The sequence below is a fragment of the Asterias rubens genome, chromosome 4 (assembly GCF_902459465.1).
Source record: "Asterias rubens chromosome 4, eAstRub1.3, whole genome shotgun sequence".
Lineage (NCBI taxonomy): Eukaryota > Metazoa > Echinodermata > Asteroidea > Forcipulatida > Asteriidae > Asterias > Asterias rubens.
Window position 1 is genome coordinate 16,242,362 of NC_047065.1, and position 26,537 is coordinate 16,268,898.

Genomic DNA, 26,537 nt, shown 5'->3' on the forward strand with positions numbered 1-26,537 from the left:
ACAAGAAAAAAAATTCACTCGATATCTTTATTTGATATGCTAATTTGAAGAGATGGGTTTGAGAGAATGTTGGAATCGTGAGATATCGTGTGTCCTTGAGATGTACATGTTTTTCAACACTGAACTAGCCAGCAGGTCTACTTGTTTCAACTAGCATTTGGCCAGTGGACCAGTGTTACCCAGGACCCAGAAAATAAACTGTTTTTTTTTTGTGTCTTCACCCAAAATTGGACCTCATTTGAGTAGGGAATTTTCTTTAGTGGATGGTAATGGTTTTACTCTTCAAAAGACCAATGACGACAATTTAATTCCCACATTACTTTAACTTTTCACTTGCAAAAAAAACAGGACACCAATCTGTGGTTAACCCAAATAGAGTGGCAGGCATAATGCTGTGAAACTGAAAGAAGTATTAATATTTATGCCACGTGTGAGCGAACACACCCAGCAACGCAACCATTGCCCATTGTGGAAAGAGTAGAGTCTAGACCTTGGCTGTGTGCCAGATGAAACTGTCCTTGAAGGTCACTGAATCCATAACAAAAAAATGTAACAAAATATTTCCCGCTCATTTCTCACAATGGCAGTTCACACGTGCCAACAGCTTTCTACTAGACTTCAAGTGCTGTAGTATTAAGTACCTCCCATACAAAGCTTGCCATATTTGACGACCGGTCCATGCTTGGCATTTTACAATTCACTTCACAGACTTCACTGAGGCATCAATTGGCCTTAATCATCGAGCCGCCACAGACCTTTGTCAATTTTTTTTTTTTTCATTAAATGCTAAGAAATCCGGGCGCATTGCCAAAATGTAGTAAATTGGATTTTTGCATGGTTGACTGCTGAATTTTTCTTAGCAAATTAATTTTGTGTTCATCCCCCCCCCCCTTTCTTAGTGGAGCACTTCAATTTTAATTCTGGAGAGTGACAACGCGATCGCATTGTGTGACTTCCTTCCTTTGAAAATTTGTATTTCTCGATATTGTATCAAAATTAATTGATTTTTCACAACCAAATATTTTGCACCATTTAAAAAAAAATTAACTCAAAATTTAATTTTCCCTTTTTTTTCTTCTTCAAAATCAAATCTCTGTTTAACATTTTGTATTTTACTGATGAAGCTAGCTGCAGAGTTCTGAGTTGGAGGAAAGAAACCTGCAAGACTGAAGGGCTTGATGCTCAAAATGTTTACTAGATCGGAATTTATTTTACAAGTACAGAATCAAAATGAGTTGAACAAGTACTGAGAGACGTCTGGCCCAACGCTTACATCACTGGCCTCGCTTACATCGCTGGCCTCGGGCCTGTGGGGTAGTGCTAATTTCGAGCCCTACACTGTATTCTAATGCACTACATGTACATCGTAGGCGCCACTTGTAGTGTACTGTGTACCGGTACACAACAAATACGCAGTTTCACTGGCCGGCATCCAAGTTCATATTTAGGTCAACAGTGCCAGAGGAAGAGCGTAGACTACCCCCTATAGAGCAAATATTCAAAGGTCTGACAGAAAAAGGCATCTGCCTCTACATAATGTACATTACCCTTCTTAAAGACACTGGACACCTTTGGTAATTGTCAAAGACCAGTCTTCTCACTTGGTTCTCAACATATGCACAGAAGATTAAACTTGTGAAAATTCGAGCTTAATTGGTCGTTGAAGTTGCGAGATAATAATGGAAAGAAAAAACACCCTTGTCACACGAAGTTATGTGCTTTCAGATGCTTGATTTTGAGACCTCAACATCTAATTCTGAGCTCTCAAAACCAAATTCGTGGAAAATTACCTGTTTCTCTTCAACTACATTACTTCAGAGGGAGCCGTTTCTCAAAATGTTTTAATACTCTTAACAACTCTCCATTGCTTGTTACCAAGTCAGTTTTTAAGCTAACAATTATTTTGAGCTAATACCGAAGTGTCCACTGCCTTTAGAGGTGTTAAAAGGACGCTGATAGTATGAATTGTCAGCGTGACTGAAATGTCAAGACCATCTTCATCAGACCATAACCCCATCGTGAACATTCCTCGAACCTTTCTCAAACTTAAATGGACCACAAATATTTTTTACAAGACCTGACATTTTTGGGTTAAACAAAGAAATTATTACTACAGCTGAACTTGAACCTGCCATCTCAGGAGACTTTTGAGACGCTGGCCACAGCAGACAAAACAGTTCTCTTTTTTTTCCGTGTGTGTGCGCATGCTTAGTATTACGCGGATACATGTAGGTCTGAGCACGCGCACTTCTGTGAAAAAGGACCGCCTAGAAGTCTCCCATTGTTTAACTGTGTAGGAATTATGTCTTCTCATTTCAATTGAATGTTTTGAGCCCTACATTACAAGCCCTGTGTTTGTGTGGAACTTCTTTCCCAAATTCAAGCCCTGATATTGCTTCAAGGTCACAATATTAAAAATAATTTTGAGCAATTAAAAACTAAAATAGTTTTTTTTTAACTCACTCTCTCGTTATAAAAACAGGTGCACATTAATTAAGAAAAAACCTTTCCTGATGAGTTAAATTTAGAAATGCATTGTAATACTTTCAATTCACGAATTGTCATGTAGAACGTTGTGTTTTCTATGAGACACTTATGTTTTTAATTTCCTCTCATCAATACAGTCAAACCTAGTCGTTCAGCGTTTGGGGCAGATGGGTTTTTCCTTTCTTTCCACACCAGCGATTACTGCCGGTGATATATTGAATGAAACACCAAATAAGGAGTCATTCATCTATGAATGGCCAGCGCTAATGACGTCATTATCAAACCCACAGGGGGGGAAAGGATCATAATAAGAGCTTCCAAAGAAGCCAATCTTGAGTCTCTGGTCTAAGATGTCGCAAGTATCGATCAGGCTAGAGATGATCACTCTTTACTGCGGCCGTGGCGGCGTTATGCCTGCTAAATCTTCACTTGTTTTTCCGTTCTACGCCTACGTTCGTTCAAAACCCTAGGGGTGGTAATGTATTTTGGTGAACCACCTGCCGCGGTTGATACAGTCTCGCGGTGGAAGTTGTTGAGAAATCTAGAGTAGGGATTCATGGCAAAATCGCCCTCTCTAAAAAGTAACGGTCGCGTGTGAGGGTGGAACCAGACATGAACTCGATAAAATCCCTCCTACATGATACTGTTAAGTGTTTGTTAGAGGCTTAAAAAGGGTTACTATTTGCTGATTTGCTCTATAATAGATTATCCTAGCATTAATGAATGCAAGGTCTACTACGTAACGTTGAATCTGGGCTTAAATTTTATTAGTTAGACTGCATGACCGAGGCTAGTGATTTGACCTTTGGGCCAAACTTGTGGCTGGACAAGTCGGACTGTCTTGAGGATGGACAAGTCCGACTGTCATGACGCTGGACAAGTCCGACTGTCTTGAGGCTGGACAAGTCCGACTGTCTTGAGTGTTTCCATTAATTGAATAGTAATGTCTAAATATAAATAAATAACGAATCATGATTTTCAAATGTTGACTTTGAATCTGGTAAAAAAAATTCAATTCTGTAGAGTATCAAAAAAGAAATCTCTTTTCTGTAAAACCCAACCAATCATTTAAAAATCTGCTTACCGTAACAATCGGTTTGGATAAAACTGAAGACTTTCCTGACTGACTGAATATTTAATTTCTACATTACATCAGTTGCACCAATGAACCTACCTGGTGTTCCCCAGTCAAAATCAATTGTTTAGTGATTTTTTTTTACCTATCAATTGCCGAGTATTTGTATTTCTAAAAACAACAAAATTCAAGAATTAAAATCTCTGTGTTTTTTATTTTGAGCCCTGATATTTTCTACACAATTAAACAATTGGCAAATTTGAAAATGCAGTTTTTGAACTCCTATGTGTACCGTACAAAAAGGCAAGGGGAAGAGGCACAGTATTTAAAAAAAAAACATTTTGAGGCACAGTATTTAAAAAAACATTTATAAAAATATTCATGTTTATCATGATTGCATTTACCTTGAGCGATTGAAACATCTTTAATGCTACCCAAAGATCAAGACTATCGATTACAGTATCGATATTCTTTACAGCTCAGTCTACAATGTAGGTCACAGTTATTCATGTCAGAATATTCATTACATACGATATAATAATCAGGTATTTAGTTGAGCGTATCTGTCTGGGTTTTTCTACTATATTAAGTACTTCTTCCTGAGAGAGCTATTCAAAATATTCCAACCTGAAGGGTCAAGACGAGAACTATTTTTGAAATGGGGTTAGTGGGGCGAAGTAGAGGGGTATTTCAAAAATGTTTTCATCGACCACTCCCACTTTCATCGAAAACATCAGGCCAGGAATTACACCGAGGCCAAAGCCTTTTGCCCCATGTTTTTGCCTTTGTGCCCCATGTTTTTGCCTTTGTGCCCCATGTTTTTGCCTTTTGCCCCATGTTTTTGCCTTTTGCCCCATGTTTTTGCCTTTGTGCGCCATGTTTTTGCCTTTGTGCCCATGTTTTTGCCTTTGTGCCCCATGTTTTTGCCTTTGTGCCCCATGTTTTTGCCTTTGTGCCCCATGTTTTTGCCTTTGTGCCCCATGTTTTTGCCTTTGTGCCCCATGTTTTTGCCTTTGTTCCCCATGTTTTTGCCTTTGTGCCCCATGTTTTTGCCTTTGTGCCCCATGTTTTTGCCTTTGTGCCCCATGTTTTTGCCTTTGTGCCCCATGTTTTTGCCTTTGTGCCCCATGTTTTTGCCTTTGTGCCCCATGTTTTTGCCTTTGTGCCCCATGTTTTTGCTTTTGTGCCCCATGTTTTGCCTTTGTGCCCCATCAGAAGTTTCCCCTATAACTTTAAGACTTGCCAATGGAAATGCCCTTTGCGAAATGAAAATCAATGACCCTCAAATATGAAATGTAGGCTATGTATTCTCAATTGGACTTTCTGGGATCCTTTCAAATTCCTAAACGGAATAGCTTTGCTGAATTTTTGGTTTACAAGCCAATATAACAGTCTATAATATTAGGATTTTTTTAATTATTTTTTATCTCCGTTTTTTATTACTTCCAGAACATGCACTTAAAATAATGTTGAAGATGTTATTACTATTTTAAGAGATTTATGAAATTGTCTTATTTTTATGTTATGTGTTTGCTTTGGTTTTCCCCCTTTTTCTGTTCAGGTGTCTTAACATTTGTGAACTGCATCAGCGTTAAGGCAGCGACTCGAGTTCAAGACATCTTCACTGCATCCAAGGTGATCGCTCTGATAGTCATCATCATTGTGGGCATCGTTCAGCTCTTTCTTGGTAAGTAGGCAAATCTGGCAAATGTCCAAGCAAGGCCTGTAAACCTGTGATGGTGATTTAGTCTCGAATTTTGTTTCTGATTTAATACTAATGATACTGTGGCTTTTTATATAGCGCTCAAATCTGTCACTCAGTGACGCTCAAGGCGCTTTGACATAGAGCATTTTCCTGCAATGTATTGTGGAGCTATGGTTTTGAAGTATGACCAACTCTTCTACATCCGTAGCACCATGTAATGGTTTACAAGGTGCAGTGGTGCAATATGCAGCCAATCAAACCAGAAACACGGGGGCGAACCCAATCTCTTTTCGATAATTGCATTGGGCCATTACTCAGCACACCAGACCAACAGCGTTATGGTGTGTCCTGCTTAAGGACACAAAATGCCACAACTACCTCGAACCAACACTCTGTTGGTCAGAAACACCTGAGCTGGAATCCTGCACTCTTAATCACTCAACCACGACACGCCACAAGATTTGTTCACAGATTCCTTAAAATGCGACTTGCAATAAGCAAAAAGAATTACGACTGTAAAATAATTGGTGTCAAAACAAAAATTTGTTTGGCAAAAGACTGGAGTGTGGATTTACACAAAATGCAACCTGAATGGCACTCCGACAGTTTGCAAATTTTGGCACCAAAAACCTGCCCAAGCTGGCCCCACACTCGGACCAATATGGCTGGTTGCCACATCAAGTAGTCACCAACTTTGAATTTTTTTGGTTTGAAATGGAATCAGAGTGGATAAGATGCAGGCCTGGAATTTCATCTTTGAACATGTTGAAAGGGCAAGGCCACTTTCATTTTACAGAGGGCACTTCTATTGGAAAATCTTAAAGTCAATGGGAACTTTTTGAAGGGCCATGGCCACCGTGGCCTTCAATGAATTCCAGGCCTGAGATGTAAAGAGTAGGACATTTTGTCCCCCCCCCCCTCCTTGGAACCAGCTGCCCCCACTGCCAAAGGGTGTACACCCCCGTGGGCATCTCGGCTAATCTTCCGACTCTTCCTTCTTGATTAATATCCGATGGAAGACATCCTTGGTTCTTATGGGACACGGCCCATTAAATTGATGAGCTGACGTCACTTTGTACTATCATTTGGTGATCACCAGTGCGTTCATTCAAATTGTACGCCCACTTATATTTGCTAGGAGGTTGCGCGCATTGCATGTCAAGCATGTTTACCATTGAGGGAAGGTCCACTTTCCAACCGGGACGTTACTCGTCTTTATCATCCTGAAGAGTAACAAATGGAGAGGCGATGGATTGTTCAGTGTGTTTGTTCGATCCACTTCTCTGGAACCAGTTATCACAGACCATACGATCCTCAAAAACGCAATCTCAAAACCCATTTCTTCCAGTGTTTTCGCATTGGTGAGGTTGTTCTTGTTTGTAGGTGAAGCGCAATGATTGTTATAACAACATGAATTAATACCTTGGACAGTTTCCAGAATCTGATTGGTCAAAACCAAATCACGTGGGGGCGCAATGTTTATTCCCTTAGTAATCTACATGTATGATGCATCGTACTCACTAGTTTTGGCCATGTTCAGACAGCGTACTAAAGTTAGACGCAAACCGTTATAACTTTTCGAGCAGCGAGGGACAATAGTAAAACTGAACTTACCCTGCGTTTAGACAGCTCAAAGTAACACCGATACGGTTAATCTTCCATTTTAAGAGGTCACACAGCACCGTGACCTAACACAACAACATTTGTTACAAGCGTATACAAAAGATGCTCGCTTTCACAACTTACGAAAATAGAATTAGCTGTTGCAAACAACTTACCAACAACTTACAACTTACCAAACAACTTACGGCGTGTTACGCAACATGTCCTGGGTCACCAGTATCCGCCGAGGGTGCCATTTCCCCTCGAGGTTGTACAAAACCCATGGACCCCAGTCACAGCGTGCAACAATTGTTTTGTTATACCTTTGTATAATTGTTATTCCTCTTCTCGAAGTTCTGTTGTCATCTTCAAACATTATTACCACGGACTATTCATTGTTTAATAAGCAGACGAACCGGAGAAACAATTCCCTCGAACCCGCGGTTGTTTCATATACAGCGCTGGAAATCGACCAACACTGGGAACGATCAAGGTGATGTACACCGGTGTACATCACTTTTCATGTTACCTGGCCCGTCGAGCCATGTAACATGCGTTTTTGATGCGCGTCACATGATTGGTTCTCGACCAATCAAACTTTACAGTTTGTTACCGAGGTATAACAATCACCTTTGAGGACTTTTTTCATTCTGTCCGCACACTTTGCTAAAAGATAAAACCAAGGTGGATTATTAACATCAAACCACCCTCGCCGACTGATTTATATAATTTTGTTTCAACTTGATTTGTTAAAGTTTTTAAAAATAACTTGAGCAATTGCTGACAAGGGTGTAAGGCTTTGACCAATTGTGACAAGGGTGTAAGACTTTGACCAACTGCTGACAATGGTGTAAGACTTTGACCAATTGCTGACAAGGGTGTAAGACTTTGACCAATTGCTGACAAGGGTGTCAAACTTTGACATGTCCTCCTTTCAATTTTTACCATGACTAATAAGAGCCTTACAACACAACAAATATTTTGCACAATATTTTTACTTAAATTTGGTATCGTTAAAACCTCAAGTTTTAAGACTAGCTTCAGACACACAAGTTGAAACAGAATGAGTTAAAACTGCTTTAAATTTAATTAATAGTACCGTGTTTGAACGACCCTGTATTACAAGGTTTTATTTTACTGAATTTTGTTTTTCTATTTTGTTTTGTTTTATAGGAAACACAGCAAACTTTGAGAACTCATTTGAAGGGTCAACAACCAGTATATCGGACATCGTCCTAGCCCTGTATTCGGGTCTCTTTGCTTATGGTGGATGGTAAGTTTGACTTTGGTTTCTGGTGAGCACCAGTTGCAACAATGTAAACTTTAAGAAAGATTTTTCTGTGCTTAGCTGGCCTGGATTTTCATCTCTGAACTTGTTGAAAGGGGCAAGGCCATTTTCATTTTGCAAAGGGCACTTCCATTCGAAAAGCGTTAAATTCAATGGGACATTTTTTAAAGACACTAAGGCCAAGGAGAGGGGCAACAGAGCCCTTGGCCTGCGTGTCATTCCAGGGTTTCCAGCCCTTGTTTGACAAGGCTTGATGAAATTGGGCCCAGGTTACCAGACAAAGTGGCCAGGGATTGATTTCACAAAGAGTTAGGACTCGTCTTATTTTGAGTTAGGGCGAGTAACTCGTCTTAACTTAGGATTAATCTTAAGATCTGCATGCTACAGTGCAGGGTTGGGACTCGTCCCAAGTCCTAAGATTAGTCTTAAGTTAGGAAGAGTTTTGTGAAATCGACGGCAGCCTCCTCACTAATTGCTGCTTAGCAACAATTGTTATCAAGCAATGTTTTTAGTTTTTAAAAGCAGCTTCATGAAGTTTGGATTGTGTTCACTCAACCCCAACAACTGAACTTGAGAAAATCTTCACTTGTTTTTAGTGATTATTAAAAGCTACAGGATGAACATTTATTGACACCTTTTTTCATGTTTTTTGTCTTTGCTTTCAGGAACTATTTGAACTTTGTCACAGAGGAACTTGTCAATCCATACAAGTAAGTTGTGCAATAGTTCTTATATAATTGGTGTGCGGTAACACTATGTGTGTGTGTATCTACTTGCCAGGTAGAGTTTGTTCTTTAGAAAACTGTCTTGCTGTAGGATTGTTCGGGAGACTTCTCAGTTCTGAAAAGAACTGTCCTGCTTACCTGGGCGAAAGGGATAGAAAATTGGCTAGAACTACTACTTTCATATAGGGTATATATTAACTGCACTACCGTGGAGTGAATCCTTAAATTGGTCTCAACATTTCGACTAGCTTGCTCTAGTCATCGTCAGGAGACCGAAGAGAGAATCGGGCATATAAACTGCTCACAAAAAGTAAGGAAACTTTTTTTCAATCCAGTATATTTGTTATTATTTAATACTCTCTTTGTGTTTGGTATATATCAATGCAAAGCTGAACAGTTCCTATTTAAAATGATACCACATTTGCAATGACTACATGTTGCTGAAGTTGGCTACATGAATAGCAATGAGGCAAAGTCACAAATCAAATGTGTCAAAATTACCATTGTCTGTGAATGGTCAATAGGTAATGCTCATTAATCAAACCGATCAAGCTTTTCAGAACCATTACACAATGATTTGCACCAGTGAGATCATCGGACACAATTTACCCTCGTCTCATGAAAAACACCTTGTTTAATGGGTATTTGCAAGACGATATTCTACAGCCGGATGCAGTCCCATACTTGCAGACTTTGGACCAAACTCCATCTTTCAAGATGAAAACGCTCGCCCCAATCGAGCCCGACTGGTGACTGACTACCTGAAAAATGTTGGGGTGCACTGGATGGATTGGCCTGCTAACAGTCCAGACCTGAATCCCATGGAACATCTGTGGGACCAGCTTGGCCTCGCTGTCCGCACCAGAACCACCAACACATCAACTGTGGCTGACCTAACCAGGTTCCTTAATGAAGAATGGAACGCCATCCCTCATCATCAGTGCATCAAAAGACTTGTGTGCAGCATGAGAAGAAGGTGCCAGGCTGTCATCAACGCCTTCGGATCATCCACTTGTTACTGAACTTTTTGTATCAATAAAGTGTATTAAGATCAGTACGTTGTCTTGCTCTATACCAAATTTCTTGTCTCAATCAAGTGGATTAAGATCAGTAAGTTGTCTTGCTTGTTTGAATTACAGTGTCAATTCATACAGTAACACAAAATTTGCTAATTTTGGCACATTTGATTTGTGACTTTGTCTCATTCTCATTAACGTGGTCAAGTCCAGCAACATGTAATCATTGCAATTGTGGTATCATTTTAAAGAGGAACAGTTCAGCTTTGCATTGATATATACCATATACAAAGAGAGTATTAAATAATAACAAATATACTGGATTGAAAAAAGTTTCCTTACTTTTTGTGAGCAGTTTATTTAGGGGGCCAGATAAATCTTGATTTTATACACAGCTTATGCAAATGTATCAAATAAAATAAAAAAGTAAAAACAAAGATTTGATTTCACAAAGATTTGATGTTGTATTGTAACAAACTTGTCTTCCCCCACCGACCCTCAGAAATTTGCCTCGTGCCATCATCATCTCGGTCCCATTGGTGTGTGTGGTGTACGTCTTGGCCAATGTGGCATACTTCACTGCCATGACCCCGACTGAGCTATCTGCATCCGATGCAGTTGCTGTGGTGAGTAATTTGACCAACTGTTGACGAGAGTGTCAAATGTTGACCAATTGCTGACGAGAGTGTCAAACTTTGACCAACTGCTAACGAGAGTGTCAAACTTTGACCAATTGCTGACGAGAGTGTCAAACTTTGACCAATTGCTGACGAGAGTGTCAAACTTTGACCAATTGCTGACGAGAGTGTCAAATTTTGACCAATTGCTGACAAGAGTATCAAACTTTGACCAATTGCTGACGAGGGTGTCAAACTTTGACCAATTGCTGACGAGAGTGTCAAACTTTGACCAATTGCTGACGAGGGCGTCAAACTTTGACATGTCCTCCTTTCAATTTTGACCGTGACTAACAACTTAAAACCCGAAAAAATATTTTGCGCAATATTTTACTTATTTGGTAGTAGTGTTTAAACCTCAAAGACTTTTGGTAGTGTAAAAACCTCTAAGACTTTAAACTATGACCTGGTGAAAGTTGACTCGGGTCTACTGCTTAAATCAGTTTAAGCCCTCACCTTGAAGTGGAAGTCCGTGTCCTTGTTTTAAATAACTCGGGCTTTAACTTAGATTTTTGGGGACTTCAGTTCTCAACTTGACATATCTGGTTATTTACAAATCTGTAAAGAATGACCCCTCAAGTTAATTGCTGCCAAACAAAAAGACCAAGTCACCTACATGTTTGTACTCCAGGATGGAATATATCACACTCATCAGGCAAACAAATGTGTCTCAAACTAGCGGCAGCTGTTTGCTTGCAAGACAGAAAAGAAAACTTGCGGTTGGTGGAAATGATATCTGTCGGTAATTTGGAGGGACTTTCCAGTCAGTTAGGAATCAGTACCAAGGCAATATTTTAGTTATAGATGATGACAAAGCTTCCCTGGGGGGGGGGGGGGGGGGGGGGGATAATGGATCAGTGCCAGGCTCTTCCTCAGGTCTAGGAATAGAGGAAATGAATTCTTTTGAGGAAGTAAACGGTTTTTAGTCTGTGAGACTTTATGTGGGATGTTTTGATTTTACAATTGTTGTTAGCGACAGGAAGTATATGAAACATGATCTGAGTTTTCATTAGTTTTGAGGAAAAGTATACTGTTTAGTGTACAGCTATTGTTTTATTATTGTTACAAATAATAATTATATTAATAATAGCTAATTCTTATATAGCGCATTTCATGACTGAAAGAAATAGCAATTCCCTTTACACAAAAAAACAAAAGGCAAAGGGCAACAAGTTAAGAAAGGCAAAGTATTGACCCAATTCACCTGACGTCATCATCAGAAAAAACTTGAATACGCCATACTGGTGAGCAATTTAACTGTGCGTTCTTATATATAACTCTTTGCTGTTAATCAGTGAAGTGCGCTTTTTCAGGTGATGCCCACCAACGTTGTGAGCGTGGCACAGTCGCCGCGTACATGTATGACGTGCTTGCCAGGGGTCAATCCTAACCTGCGAATATTTCATTTCAAAAGGTGGAAGCGTTTTTGAGATATCGCTGAAAATCTGGAGCGGTTATGTCCACTGAGGACAAATATTTTTGTTTTTGGAATACACATCGGAACCTTTAAATAAATAAATGAAAAAGTAAAACAAGTACACATTTAAAAAATAAACAAATAAATTAATTAAGTAAAATAACATAAAAATGAAGAAGAAAAAAAAATAAAAATAATAATAATAAATAATTAAATAATTAAATACATCTAAAAACCAACAAACCGCAAATTAAAAAATGGTATAAATTCAGAAAATGATAATGGCCTCATTCGATCAAAGTCGAGTCTTATCTTTCTCAGAGGCTTAAATGACAATACAAAGCTAAACTGAAGCATGTTCTGATTGGCTGTTAGTCCGTGCATTTTCACAAAAACGCAAAATTCATGTTCACTTATCTCTCTACTTGTTGTAGCATCAGTTGCCATAATCAGCCCACAATCAACACCTGTTTTTGTTCTCAAGATAACGAGACTAAATGATCTCATTATAAATGTTCACAGTCCTCTGAGGCACACAACGCCTACATGGACTTTGAAATAACCTATAAATCAGGATTATTGTATGTAAATGAGGCTAATGATGCTCGTTAACCATGTAACACATGTAACACATGATAAAGATGTTACGTGCTACTGTAATTATCAGAGAGTTAATTGACCTCTCACTGAGCTCCCTCCCTCCAACCCCCCCCCCCTTTTTCTGGTTGATAGGAAACTGTCTTTCTAGTCTGACGGCGGGTGGCAATCAGTGACAACGATATGAATATAAAGCTCCCTTATTAATTTATCTTTTTGAAGGTCACTGAAATATCAACACAAATGGTAACGTTAATGAATGTGTGTGGCATATGTTATACAAGGTCAAATAAAGAAACAGCTTCAGTCAATTTAAAAAAAATTACTTCTTTAGGAAGTCTTCGTGAAATGGCTTGCCCTGGAATGATTTGGCTCACGGGGCAAACTTTTATGAATCTGCTTGATCGTAAATTTATGGCATTCCCAATAACAAATTTTGTGACGTCAAAATGGGCTTATTAAGGATGTTTTTCAGGTGTGGGAAGCTTAATTAATTCCTGGAAAAATAGTAACAAGATTCTCCCGATTGCTTGGGAAGAAACAATGGGTAATTACAGAACAACGTCAGAAAACATTGAACACTTGACCATTTCGTCGACAATTGCATCTCGTTCATCTCGTTCGGATGATGGTGTTACGTAATCAAGGTTCGTTTAGGCAGCTTTTGATAATTAACAGTTGTTTGTGATGCGGGGACTATGAAGGGAAAGTTGTTTGGCCGTCTACATGTTGCAATTCATCAACGCCTTCAGTTAATTAAACTTCCTCAGCATTTTAATTACTGCAGTTTGAAACGAAATAAGCCCATTCAGCTCTTGTTTTGTTATTGTATTAAAGACACTGGACACTATTGGTAGATGTCAAAGACCTGTCTTCTCACTTGGTATATCTCTCCATATGCATAAAACAACAAACCTGTGAAAAGTTGAGCTCAATCGGTCATTGAAGTTGCGAGATATTAATGAAAGAAAAAACACCCTTGTTACACAAAGTTGTGTGCCTTCAGATGCTTTATTTCGAGACCTCAAATTCTACATCTGAAGTCTCAAAATCAAATTAGTGGGAAACTACTTCTTTGTTCAAAACTACGTTACTTCAGAGGGAGCCGTTTCTCACAATGTTTTATACTATCAACAGCTCCCCAAGTAAGGTTTCATGATAAAAATTATTTTGAGTAACTACCAATAGTGTTCACTGCCTTTAAGAGTGGTTTCCAACCGTATACTTTCCCTTTAAACATAAAGTGCTTCAAACAGATAAGCAAATGGCAATAATAGTTCCGACTGTACACCATACATCCCATGGTTAAGTTTGATTTCTTTCCTTGAACAAAAGAGTTTAAAAATTATGGTCGAATTAAATGCCTGAATCCTGCAGTTGAAATGTACAGAAATACGGAACAAATGCCAGCAGATGAAGCACTTTCAAATATCAAATGTTACCACAGTCATGGTTCAGTGAACTATTGTTGTGACTACACTCTTTCATTGGATTCAATTTAATAGCAGTGAAAGCCACAAAGTGCCCGACATAATTGTCCACCATTTTCTTTCAATCTATATAATACCGTGAAGGTTGTACTCAAGGATGGGTCAATCCTAAGGATGCAAGGTCTCTCGGGTCATCGCATTGAATGGGGGTCAGCCACAGGTCAAAGCTTGCCTGCTGTTTTATTTTATTGGCGCAATAGTTGGACAATTGGAGGACATCTGGAGCTTATGGCCTCTGTGCTATTCCCCATTTTCCTGCTCTTTGGTTTAAAAAAATTACCTCCAAAGGAGTCGTTTTTGTTCACTTCTTTAGGTTGATTTAAGTGTGTGGTTGTTGGGTTGGCATAATGGTATCTTGCCACGCCTTCAACCTCTGAGACCCCTAGTTTGAATCCTGCTGGATTTTCTTCGACTGGGTTTTTAGTCCCTATTGAACCCTTGCACGCACATCACACGTAGCGACCGTGCCACACTCACCATTTTGGTGGGCAGTAGGTTAGTTTTAATGCCGCGTCGCCCTAATTCAGTAAGGCAAAGAAATTCTTGTTTTCTCAGACACATTCAGCTTTCCTGTCTGTCAGCAAGTTCAAATAAAGTTCATTTACCTCAAATGGGTTAATCACTAAGAATGGCATCAGTGTCACTACACCTGTTGTGAACAGTAGGCTGAATGTAACCCCCCTCCTCCAGCCCCCTCCCCCTTACAATGATCTCCATACTTTCTATTATTTCCAATAGCAGAGTCTGATTACATAGTTGACTGTTTTTCAACTTTGTATCAATATAATCTGTCTGTTGCGTTTAGGTATTGCACTACCCTTGAGTCACACAAAGTGCAAGTGTATTGATCGCCATCTTAAAGGCACTGGATACCTTTTGGTAATTGTCAAAGACCAGTATTGTCACTTGGTGTATCCCAACATAATAATAACAAACCTGTGTAAATTTTGATTCAATTGATCATCGAAGTTGCAAGAGAATAATGAAAGAAAAAACATCCTTCGGTTGCACAAATTTGTTTGCTTTCAGATGCCTTAATAAAAGGATTTAGGCCTGAAGTCTTATAATATTTGAGTGAAAAATTATCTCTTTTTCAAAAACTACGCTACTTAAGGTTCAGAGGGAGCCGTTTTTCACAATGTTTTATCTTCAACAGATCTCCATTGCTCATTACCAAGTAATTCATGCCAACAATTATTTTGAGTATTTACCAATAGTGCCCAGCACCTTTTAAAGCATGTCAAATAACTAGATCGCCCAAACAACCTAGGACGAACTCTCAAGAGTTAAATCCTTTTTGCCTGCTGTGCCTCCACAGGATGTGAAGTTGTTGATCTAATGATCACAGTTGAAGCTACAGCGTACCAAGGGCTCGTTTCGGTTAGAATACCAGACGGGCTAGTTTCCATGGAAGCTTGTAACAAGTAAACAAACTTTGCTAAGCAGTGGAAGTGTTTGTTTCGTTGAAACTTGAAAATCTTAGAAAGATGACAATTTGTGTTATTTTACCATGAACAACAGTGCAACAGTGGCCTATCAATCTTTTACTGAAGGTTTTACTTTGCACTTGGCATTTGGCATTAGGTGGGGGGGGGGGTAAAGGGATATTTCACTTTTTAAAATAATTTGCAGTATTGACAAGATATTGTTCTGAAGTAATTGACAAAAGCCTGACTACCGGAAGAAGTGGTAACAGATATATTTACTTAATGTACACACGTAAAGCACAGACAAATTGCTTAGCACATAGAAAGTTTGCTTAGCAGCAAGAGGTTACGCTGCCAAAATATCATAGAAAGGTATAGTATATATATGTTTGAAACTGGTTCCTGTGTATTTTTGCGCAGAAGAACAATTTGCTAAGCGCCAATTTCTGCTAAACGGATTTATGAAATTGGGCCTTGCGTTATAATGTATGACCCTCTCTTAATGATATTGAAAGGAAAAAAAAACCCAGACATCATTTATTGTCGGATAAAAACACAGCGGGACATGAAATGAAACAAACCTTGCACAAATGACATCCCTTGATCCCAACAAGAACCAGCTAGTTCTCGCCTTAATCAAATTTCAAACAAAAATAGGCTATTATTCTGAAAGGTTTAAAGAGCACGTCCACAAACTTAAAGTTTCATAAGTTACTACATAAATTATACTCTTTTTTTTGGGGGGGGGGGTATCTAGGTTTTAAACTCTCTGTGAACTGTTAGCCAATTACAGTTCTGAAGTTAAATGAAAATTGGGCTAATTTGGGGAATATTGTAAAGTTAGCCTGCAAAGTTCAAAAGTTTATTTCCAACTGTTTCAAAACTTTAAAAAGTTAACCCAGTTTTCTCACTTGTGGTTTCTAAACCTGTGCCACTTTAGTCCGTTCAGTTCAGTTTATAAACTTCCACACACCCCCTCCCCTAAAAAGAAAAGAAAAAGTTATTTAGTCCAGAGATGGTTTGTGTCTAGTTAGTTAACAACTAAAGTGAATTGTTTGTAGGCGTTGCTCTCAGAATTTCCATAACTTTGAAGAATGTTCTTATACTGCTCAAAATAATTTAACCACTTCAATCCAGCATAAAGAAACAGAAGTCCCAGAGCAAAGTATGAGATTGTCTTGACTTCATATTCATGGTTTTATTTTTTAAATCAATTTCGGTGCCAGACTAAGCTGGGCAACATTGTTCTACGTCTCCGGGGCTTCTTCCGCAGCATGTTTAAAGCGCCCAAAAATTTTTAAAAAACTTTTCTAAAAATAAAATGATTTTCAAGGTCTGTCAAATCTCTTCACAATGTTTAGGATAGAAATGTGTCACAAGTTGATTGATTCTTCCTCATTTTCATTCATTAAAATAATGCCAAACTCACACCTTTTAGTTATCAATGAATGTATTCACAACCTTTTTCCCATACGTGTGTATCGATCTCACCATGCCATTTTATCCCCGTAAACCTTGACTCAATTGTGTAACTAATATATAGTGTTAAAATATAGCACAGTTTGATTGGGCCTGTGGTTGATCCGTTCCATATAGAACCTCCATAGACTTAGACTTTGTACATGAAATTCCTTGTGGAGCACTTTAGTCTTTAGGCTGAATATCTGACGTCACACTTTGAGGCTCGGGAATAATGCCAGAGAGTGGCCTGTAGCTACAGGTCAATCCCCGTCAATTTTCACCTTTCACCAACATTCATTTCAGGTAGAGATACGCAGTCAAATTCTGCACACATAAAAGTATATAGTACATGTATAATGCACATTCATGTACTGTATACAATACGCACGTACGTGGACACAGCATGCAGATGACCGAAATTAAACTTTCCGTATCTGTGTTTTGATTGGTCCGAGGTGATGTTTGTCAGCTGCACAAACATAACCTCAGACCAATCAAAACACACAGATACGGAAGCTTTTAGTCACTGCATTTATCCAATGAAATCACTGGATCTGAATACCTGTACCTGTCTTTATCCTTGCAAGTAAAGACAGGGGCCCAGTCTACCCAGTCTTAAGAATTCCCCGATGGAGACCCTTTATTTTTCCTTTCCTGTTTTGTTTTCCATCTCAATAAGGTATATGAAATCACCTTGTAAGTGCTAAAAGTTGTGTTCACAACACAACCACTTTCAGTCAACATTGCTTGTCTGTGTCTCCCGCCAGGGGTTAAGCAAGTAGATAGATCAATAGTTGCACTGTTCATGGGGATGAGGTTGAGTTATTGATTGTAATTACTGATAGTGTAAAGATGTGTTAACTAGAACTTCCCGTCAATATTTGGACATGTGCCAAGGACACAGGGCTTCATAAATAGAGTGAAAGAGAAAGAGAGTTTGTTTACGTCGGTTTCCTTTTGTAGGGTTGGGCGTTGGCATTTAATGAACATTTGATGGATTGCAGGTTCAATGTATAATTCATGTTAAATGTAATTTTAAAGGCAATTAGTTACTCTGACATAAATAGAATGAAATCATGATCAATGAATGTTCTTTCGAAAACACAATGTTTATGGAAACAACAGGCACAGGAAAGATCAATGCAGAACCAAATGTTTTCACATATAATGAAGAATTGTGCAGCAGGTGTTTTGCAACCAACGTGATTCTGGGCTAGCATGCTAGCAGACTGATCAATAACTACATGTAGTTAGCAGGGTACAAGGTTTGGGGAGAAGGGGGGTTGGGCTAGCATGCTCGCAGACTGATAAATAACAGAGTACAAGGTTAGTAAGGGAGTTACTCTAACACCCAGTCAAGCCTGAGCACAGTGATTATGGTTTAGGACATAGTGATTCTCTTTTATTTTAATACACAATTGTTTTTTATTTATTTTTTTAGTAGTAATTTTTTATATATTGCTCGGTCTCACTTATGCATAATGTCCATGTCCCTTTTGTTTGTTAGTGTATGTTTTGTGTAAATTGTCCTTGTCTTTAGGGAAGAGTGAAAAAAGCTTATTGCTTCTTCTTTTTCCTACATGTTAACGTCAAGCTATTTTCTATTTTTTTTTTTTTCATTAACTGGATTTTAATCCAGTTAAAAATTTAAAAATTTTCCTTAGTACGAGTTATTATATGTTTTCTGAACACTGTATTGATTGATGTTGACATGAACTAAATGTGTCTGAAATGAAATGGAAATGAAAATAAGCATTATAATGACTTCGGGTTGAACAAAGTAAAAAGGACTAGAGAGAGATTTGAACCAACGACCTCCTGATTAGAATTCCGGCGCTCTACCAACTGAGCTATTTAGCCCTGTCTTTCTTTTTGCGTTAATTATCTATAGCTGTATTCGCACTAGATTAATACTTTGGGTAACTTGACCATGACGCTGGGTAACATTCCGACGGGTTATTTTTCCCACCGTCTGCACTTGGATTTATTTGACTCGGGTAAACTTACCAAGACTGTGGGTAAACTAACCGAGCTGACCCCCCCTGCGTAACATAAATCTTATTCTTCCATGACAAAACACGTCAGCTTCTTCGGGTCACCGACGGATGGAAGATTTAACCGAGTCGTTGCTTTGTTAAACTGACCTGGTCTATCTACATGGGCACCTTTGGCTCGGTTAAAATACCCATTCGGGTCGGGTAAGTTACCTGGGAGGAAAACTTCCTGGGCTGTTCTCATTGGACTTAAAATTGGTAAAGTTACCCATTGGCTCGGTTAGTTTACCCTAATTAAGTCCAATGCGAACAGGGCTTTTGTCAATATCTTAGATTATCTACATGTACGTTGCAGCAGCAGAACAAACAACAAAACAAGTTCTCACAGAACAAAACCTTCACAGCAAAGTATACCCGGGATGTGTGTTACCTCAAACCAATACTATACATTCGTACCTCACCATGCATTGCCTCAAAGCTTACCTGGTTTCCTTTTTGGTACTTAAATTCCACTTGTTGTTTCCTCTCCCCCTATGCAGACATTTGGTATGAAGCTCTTGGGCCCGATGGCATGGGTCATGCCGGTGTCGGTAGCCCTATCTACCTTCGGTGGAGTGAACGGTCTTCTGCTCACAGGATCCAGGTAAGTTTTAGTTCAAAATTAGTTTGGGGATAAGACCTTTATCACGGTGTGGTCATCTTGATTTTCTCTCCATTCCAACACATTGTAACCAAACTGAGGCTGGACGAAATAATAGTCTGGTGCCATGTTAGTAAATGGTAGCATTCATTACCTTTATTGGAAACAGGTAACATGACCAAGATGGTGACAGCATGATAAAGGTCTTTTGGAGTCAATACCTTGTTCCCTGTAGACATCTTGCACTGACGGCACATAATAATCAATAATAAAGAATACTTAGTATAGCGCCGGTATTCGCCTAAAGAAGGCGCTCTTGGGGCTTGAGGAGTCTTGGGTTGATGAAGCATCATGAGCTCAAAATAACGCATTCTGGGTGTGTGCTGAGGTGTATCGGTGGATAAGGTTGATGAGGTTTTCTGGAGAATTGTTGTGAAGGATATTGTATCAATCTTACAAATTTGTAAACGATGCTGCTATTGTCCGTCATTTGGGGAGTCAACATGGCGCTATGTAAAAGGAGTAATTCAAATGAAGTGCCACTTGAATACTGAATACTGAAGTGCCTTGAGCATCACTGAGTGACGGATATGAGCACTATAAGAAGCTGCTATTATTAATATTATTAGTTTTACAAAAGTTAACGATCATATCTCTGTTGTCTTTCAGGATCTACTTTGTAGGTGCTCGTTACGGCCATCTGCCGGAAGCTCTAGCCATGATCAGTGTGAAGAGAAAGACACCTACACCATCTCTCATCTTTACGGTGAGTGTAAATTTAGAAGCAGTCCTTAACTTAACTCAAGCCCACGTGGGACTTTTATTGTGGGTGCCCCCCAAACCCCCCTGAAAAAAAAAAGATATTGCCAAAAGTTTGGAGCAGTTATGTCCACGCAAAAAGAGTAACCCGTAATTGGAAAACACAATCTGAGCAACCAAGCCTTCAGTACTGTTCTTATATTTGAATTTGGGGGATAAAAACTGATTTATTTTTTCCATAAAAACTTATTTATTTTTCCTCTCATATAAGTTAAAAGCCCATTTGTTTACTTCACCCATTTAATTCATTCTTGCTCTGTTTGTGTATTTGTTTTTTTCATTTTTTTTTCTCTGCATTTTGTGTATTCCTTGTAATGCGCAGTTGAGCATATTTATATAGGTCACTGTGCAATATAAATTTGTGCATTATTATTATTACTTTATAATGCTTTATACCGTAGCAAGCTGCTGTACTTCTAAGTGAATTGAAATTGCCATTAATTTTTAAAAAGAATGATTACCAAATGTATACCCTCCTGACGCTAATTTTCATTGTTTCCTCCATTGTTTCCTCTTAACAGTGTTGCCTAACTCTGATGTACATGCCTGCAGATAACATTGGTCAGCTCATCAATTATTTCAGCTTCGTAACATGGTTGGCAACCGGTTCGTCCATAGCAGGCCAGCTCTATCTGCGCTGGAAAAGACCTGATATGGCCAGGCCCGTCAAGGTACGCTAAAACACTCAACTTCTGTTTTAATGCCGAGCGGTCCAGTTCACTGGGCCCAATTTCATTGTGCTACACTGGACACTATTGGTAATTGTCAAAGACCAGTCTTCTTACTTGGTGTATCTCAACATATGCATAAAATAACAAACCTGTGAAAATTTGAGCTCAATTGGTCGTCGGACTTGCGAGTAGATAACTATGAAAGAAAAAAACACCCTTGTCACACAAAGTTGTGTGCTTTCAGATGCTTGATTTCAGGACCTTAAATTCTAAGCGTGAGGTCTCCATATCAAATTCATTGAAAATTACTTCTTTCTCGAAAACTACGTTACTTCAGAGGGAATCGATTCTCACAATGTTTTATACTATCAATCTCTCCCCATGACTCATTACCAAGTAAGTTTTTATGCTAATAAATAGTTTGAGTAATTACCATAGTGTACACTGCCTTTAAAAAATTAAACAGAAGATAGCACTTCTCGGCACAGACCACATTTTACGCAGAATACTGTTCATTAAATAGTGCCTCAGATCCATAGTCTGGATCCAGCTCTATAGGATGTATCGTAGATTGCATAAAGGAACTAATATAATATAATAACAATAATAACATGCAGAGCCTCACAAAATCTTACTCGGATATTCTTGTTTGCTTCTTTTCCTCCAGGTGCCAATTATCCTGCCGATTATTTTCTTCATCATGTGTTTATTCTTGGTCCTGATGGGTTTTATTGCGGCACCCATCGATACGTTCATCGGTACAGCCATCATCTGTACAGGGTTCCCAATCTACCTGTTTGGAGTTTACTGGACTAATAAACCAGAGTGGCTGACCAACGCCATTCGTAAGTCTTAGAAGAATTTTTTTTTTATATCAATATAAACCATAAGGGAATCTGTTTTTTGTTTTTTTTGCGATTTTGGGGTTGAACAAAAACAATTGCTGGAGTGAGACTTGAACCAATGACTTCCGGATTAACGTTCCGTTGCTTTACCAACTGAGCTGTCTGGCCCTATGTTGGCATTCTCTCTATTTTGTCAACATCTTTGTGTAGGGGTGCAAGTCAGAAGCCATACAACCATAGTTTATGGCAGTTATAGCTTGGTTGGTAGAGCGCCAACGGGTTAAACCGTAGGCCAATTTTTTCTTTGTTTAACATGTTTAACCCTAAAATTATTTATAAATCAACCAGAAGCCATAGCTTTGGAACCTTAGGTTGTCTTTGTGTTTAGCAGAGTGTTAAGCGCTAGGAGTCATCTACTGTAGAGTAGATTTTTGGGCGACTTCTCCGTTCAGAAATGTCCTGCTTTTTTACTAATCATAATAATAATAAGACTTGTAATGCGCACGTATCTGGGTGTTCAAGGCAAAAAGCTACTACCTGGGCAAAAGGTAGAAAATCTGGGACTACTACTGAAAATCCAAAAACCTTCTTTGCGGTAGTGCAATATATATTGTAAGACAATTATTCTCTTAGAACAAAATCTAACTGGCAGGTAGACACACAAAAGTTATTAGCGCAAACCAAATGTGACCTGCTACGTGAAAATGAGTCAGATGTCGCCCAATGCATTATTAAGTAATGGACAGTTTAATAATATATGGAAAAAAAAAAATAATTTTTTTTTTTACTTTGTAAGATCTATATTTGCATGGTAAAACCTTTAGAACACTTACTTTTAGGCAATAAAGCTATAAATACAAAAAAATTGTGATCATACTTATGTCTAATTTGTATCCTTTTGCACGTAATGGTTGTTTAAAACATCACTTTACTTGTAATTCGTTTTTCAGAAAAAATGATGTATTGGCTAATTTTAAACGGAAGTAACTCAGCAACGCGATACACGCTAAGGCTAAGACATATACCAAATTACTGCTGCTGGTGTGTTCTTTCCAGCCATGCATATAACTCAATCCTTGAAATTGTCTACATCTGACTCATTTTCACGTAGCGGGTCACATATACAATTAACACAGCTTTTTGAGATTTTTTTATGTAAGACGCTATATTAAAAATAAATTATTATATTATATATATTATTATTGATACCTCACCGTGCAATGCCTCAAATCCCATATTGTTATTATCAGTCAATCAATCAGTCAATGAAACCAGTTTTCAGGCAATGAATTAATCAAGCAATCCATCATCTAATCGGGCACACACGCAATCAATCAATCTATCAGGCTTTATATTAATGGGGCAATCAATCGAGCAATCAATCATTTGTTTTAACTCTTCCGATTAAAAGTATTAACCACCTTAAGCATTAGAGTAATAAAGTTGATCATTACATTTGTGTAATTCTAAATAAAACACATTCTATGCTTTCAATAATAAAGCAGGCAATCTATGAAAATACCATCAAAATTGTTTTTGAGAGTATTTAAATATTGTGATATTCTATTGAATCAAGTGGTATTGATTTTCTCTTGTTGTTTTTGTGTTTTCTAGGTGGATTTACGGAATGGATGCAAAAAGTTCTGGTGTGCATCGCTGAAGAATCGAAACAAGACTAAAGACGCGGATACCTAGGTAGTTCCTTTTTCCCTCAGTTCATCAACCTCCATCTTAAATATCATCCAGTCGGTCATTCCACCACCAGTTGTTTGGAGGTGCTAGTGTTTCCCCCTGGCCGATGAATTAACAAAAAAGTGGTGAAAACAAAATGTTTGAGTGAACTTAAAGTTTCTGCAGCACATTAACTAGAACCTTACACTACCACTTTAACTATTAGCGTTGCAGATTTTAAGTTTAAGGTGAATGAAGAGCATTGGGACTTATTCTTTAAGATTTCCATATTGTACACAGTTCCTTGGATATGACCATTTTAATACATGTGCAACTTGGTCATGTTTGAAACTGGCAGGGGGAAACAGTCTTTCTTCTTCTTCTTCTTCTTCCTATCTAGTGCAGCCTTCATGATTGAAGATAGTCGCACTGCCAGACACATCAGAACCCCTTCTCTTTGCGATAAGATAAGTGTGTACTGAGGTTTTTTTTTTTACGTGCGTTGATAGTTGTTATAACAACACACAGGACCTACAGCTTTACATTCCATCTGAAGGACGAAGCAGCGGTTAAGTGTCTCGCTTAAGAAGACAAGTGTCACGACTCCCCAACACACACTCCCCTTAACAGGTCAGAGCTTGAGTCCGGTGGCGGTGCCCTTAACCGCTTGGCCACAACGCTTCCACCTGCCCATTTTGCAACCGGCAAGGTTGTGTTGTGTCGGTGGTGGTATAGTCCTGAAATCTGCGGTGTCATCAACCATGAGCAAACTGAAGTGGACTGACCATCAGGTAGTCCTATGATAGAACCTTGAGGGACTTAAACCAGCAGCTACAGCCCATATTGGACAAGTAGCCTATTCAGAAACCACATGTGATGGTATTGACTAGACGTTGTTATTCACTATCACCCAACTATCGCGATACTCCCCGCTCCACTTTTCCTTGCTGCGCATTTTACTATGGGCGCTGTTGGAAAACTTCCAGGTTACAATACCACACACTAGAAAATGGGATCGCGGCTTCTCTTTTGGTGGAATAGTCATAGCGTTGAGTGTTTGGGGCATATGGTGGGCATATGACCATAGAGGTTGACCAACTCAATAAGAACATCTTGCACCAAGGCTAGGTATATACATGGAGAGTTACTTGTTTCCAATTTTGGGCAAGTTTTTGCAGGCAAGTCTCTGTGTTGTCTAAAATGTTGCTCTCTTTTTTCCGCCATAAAGTCAAGCTAACATACTGTAAATATACAAACAAAAAACGCAGCTGACCAGAATGTACAGTAAGATTGAGGCCCAGTTTCATGGCTCTGCTTACATTATGATTCTGCGCTTATGATCACCATTCTCAGCTTTCTGTGCAAGCAATTTGTTTGCTAGCTGTGTAGGAAAGGATGCCTAGTAACCTCGAGTACACAAGCACACAAAAAACACATTCCCTGCTAACCCGTGAACTATGCTTGGCGTAAGTGCAAATTCTTGTCTTACGGTAAGCAGAGCCATGAAATTGGGTGCAGGGGGAAGGTAGGGGGGGGGATTAGGTTGGCTGAGTGGTTTATTTCCCTGCTTGTCACGTCTGTGGACCCCGGTTCAAATCTCACCTCAGACCGGAGCCTTGCATGTTGATCGGGTTATCAGTCCCCTGCTGATTGTGCAGGTTTTTCCCTCCCACGTCTAAAACTGAATATAGCTTGACAATGCATCCCCTTATTGGCACCATTTGTGCTGTTGGATGTCGTCACCATCATCATGTCAGTTTTAAGGCCATTATCCAATCTGTTCTGGGTTGGCCTGCTTTCTTGCCAAGGCTCTCCACTACTCGGCCCTGTCCGTCGCGTCCCTTGCATTGACTCCAAGCAGTTGCCTGTCATTTGACGTGTGTAATAGATAAGTATTATTAGGCCTGTGTACAAAAGTTTGTCAACGTGTCAGAGGTCACACAATCCACAGGTCATTTGATGACCATGATGGTAATTCTGTTTTTCAGAAACCATGGTAGTTTTAATTTACCATGTCAATGACTGTGAGTAATTTAAGCTTATTTTGTTGTAGTTGTTACTTTGAACATTTTACTTTTTATTGTTTTATTTCCGTATAGCCTTTGAGAATGTCATTGTGAACCACACCACATACTTTTCATTGCATTTCAGTCCGTTTGAGTTTATTTTGTTTTAATTTATTTAAATATTCCTTTATGAAATGTATTTCCTCTGGATACATAAATCAACAGTTTTTTTATTGAACTGTGTGAAGGATTTCAATAAATATATAAAAAAAGAGCTATATATATATATATATATATAAAGAGAAAAAGGATAAAATGCACTAAAAAAAAACCCTGATGGAATGGTGTTAAAAAGGTTTCTTAAAGACATTTGACACTATTGGTAATTATCAAAGACCAGTCTTCACAGTTGATGTATCTCAACATATGCATAAAATAACAAACCTGTGAAAATTTTAGCTCAATTGGTTGTCGAAGTTGTGAGATATTAATGAAAGAAAAAACCACTACTGTCGCACCATGGTCACACGTTGTGTGCTTTCAGATGCTTGATTTCAAGACCTCAAATTCTAAATCTGAGGTCTCAAAATCAAATTCGTGAAAAATTACTTCTTTCTCGAAAACTACGTCACTGTTTGTCACAATGTTTTATACTATCAACCTCTCCCCATTACTCGTAATCAAGAAAGTAATTGAGGTATTACCAATAGTGTCCAATGCCTAGCATTATTTTTTGTTCTCTTTTCCAATCGTAAATCCCACTGTGCATTTGTCAATTTTAAGGAAGCATATTTGGGACCAACCCATTTGAAAGTGTAGTCATTTGACAGGTTCAGAACTCCAAAAATAAATACTGAACAAGATTTTGTTATTATTATAAAGTATTCCCTAAGTAATTACTTACTTGAAAGATAGAAAGTGATG

General features: G+C 38.7%; 1 protein-coding gene across 1 annotated transcript in view; it reads left to right on the forward strand.

The window, feature by feature from the left end:
• Positions 1-24,049, forward strand: part of LOC117288870 (large neutral amino acids transporter small subunit 1-like) — a 36,541-nt gene extending 12,492 nt beyond the window's left edge. The window contains exons 3-11 of the mRNA XM_033769724.1: positions 5,124-5,249; positions 8,043-8,142; positions 8,823-8,867; positions 10,401-10,524; positions 19,501-19,604; positions 20,271-20,367; positions 20,942-21,091; positions 21,759-21,936; positions 23,551-24,049. Of these exons, the coding sequence (XP_033625615.1) occupies positions 5,124-5,249; positions 8,043-8,142; positions 8,823-8,867; positions 10,401-10,524; positions 19,501-19,604; positions 20,271-20,367; positions 20,942-21,091; positions 21,759-21,936; positions 23,551-23,615 (989 nt within the window). The 3' untranslated portion in view covers positions 23,616-24,049. The remainder of the gene's footprint in view (positions 1-5,123; positions 5,250-8,042; positions 8,143-8,822; positions 8,868-10,400; positions 10,525-19,500; positions 19,605-20,270; positions 20,368-20,941; positions 21,092-21,758; positions 21,937-23,550) is intronic.
• The last annotated feature ends 2,488 nt before the right edge of the window (positions 24,050-26,537 follow it).